The following is a 330-nucleotide window of genomic DNA, read 5'->3' as shown; positions in this document are numbered from 1 at the left end:
CCAGCGGCCCCGCGCCGGGGCCGCGCAGGCCTCAGCGGCAGCCGGGGCCCGGGGACCCGCGGGAACCCACCTGCCTCTTGTTCATCCGCCGCACATCGTCCAGAAAGTCTAGCGATAGCATGGCGGGACCGGCGAGCGGGGCAGTGGCGGGAGACCGTGGCGGTAGGGATCGCCGGGCGGGACGGCGGGCGCGCGGTGGACACGACCCCGCGGCGCCTGCACTTCCGCTTCCGGGGTGGGCCGGAAGTCGACGTGGTCCCGCCCCTGCGCTGTGGAGAGCAAAGACCCTCCAGAAGCCATCAAAAAAAAAAAAAAACCTTCTACACCTAC

General features: G+C 70.0%; 1 protein-coding gene across 1 annotated transcript in view; it reads right to left on the bottom strand.

Annotated features, from left to right (window-relative positions):
* Sec11a (SEC11 homolog A (S. cerevisiae)) overlaps positions 1-271 on the bottom strand; it is an 18,513-nt gene extending 18,242 nt beyond the window's left edge. The window contains exon 1 of the mRNA XM_013012110.1: positions 71-271. Coding sequence (XP_012867564.1) covers positions 71-121 — 51 coding nt within the window. The 5' untranslated portion in view covers positions 122-271. The remainder of the gene's footprint in view (positions 1-70) is intronic.
* Between the last annotated feature and the right edge of the window lie 59 nt (positions 272-330).

This window comes from Dipodomys ordii, unplaced genomic scaffold, assembly GCF_000151885.1.
Source record: "Dipodomys ordii isolate 6190 unplaced genomic scaffold, Dord_2.0 Scaffold15, whole genome shotgun sequence".
Taxonomy (NCBI): domain Eukaryota; kingdom Metazoa; phylum Chordata; class Mammalia; order Rodentia; family Heteromyidae; genus Dipodomys; species Dipodomys ordii.
The sequence above is the reverse complement of the archived record's forward strand: the minus strand, read 5'-3'. Positions and strand labels throughout refer to the sequence as shown.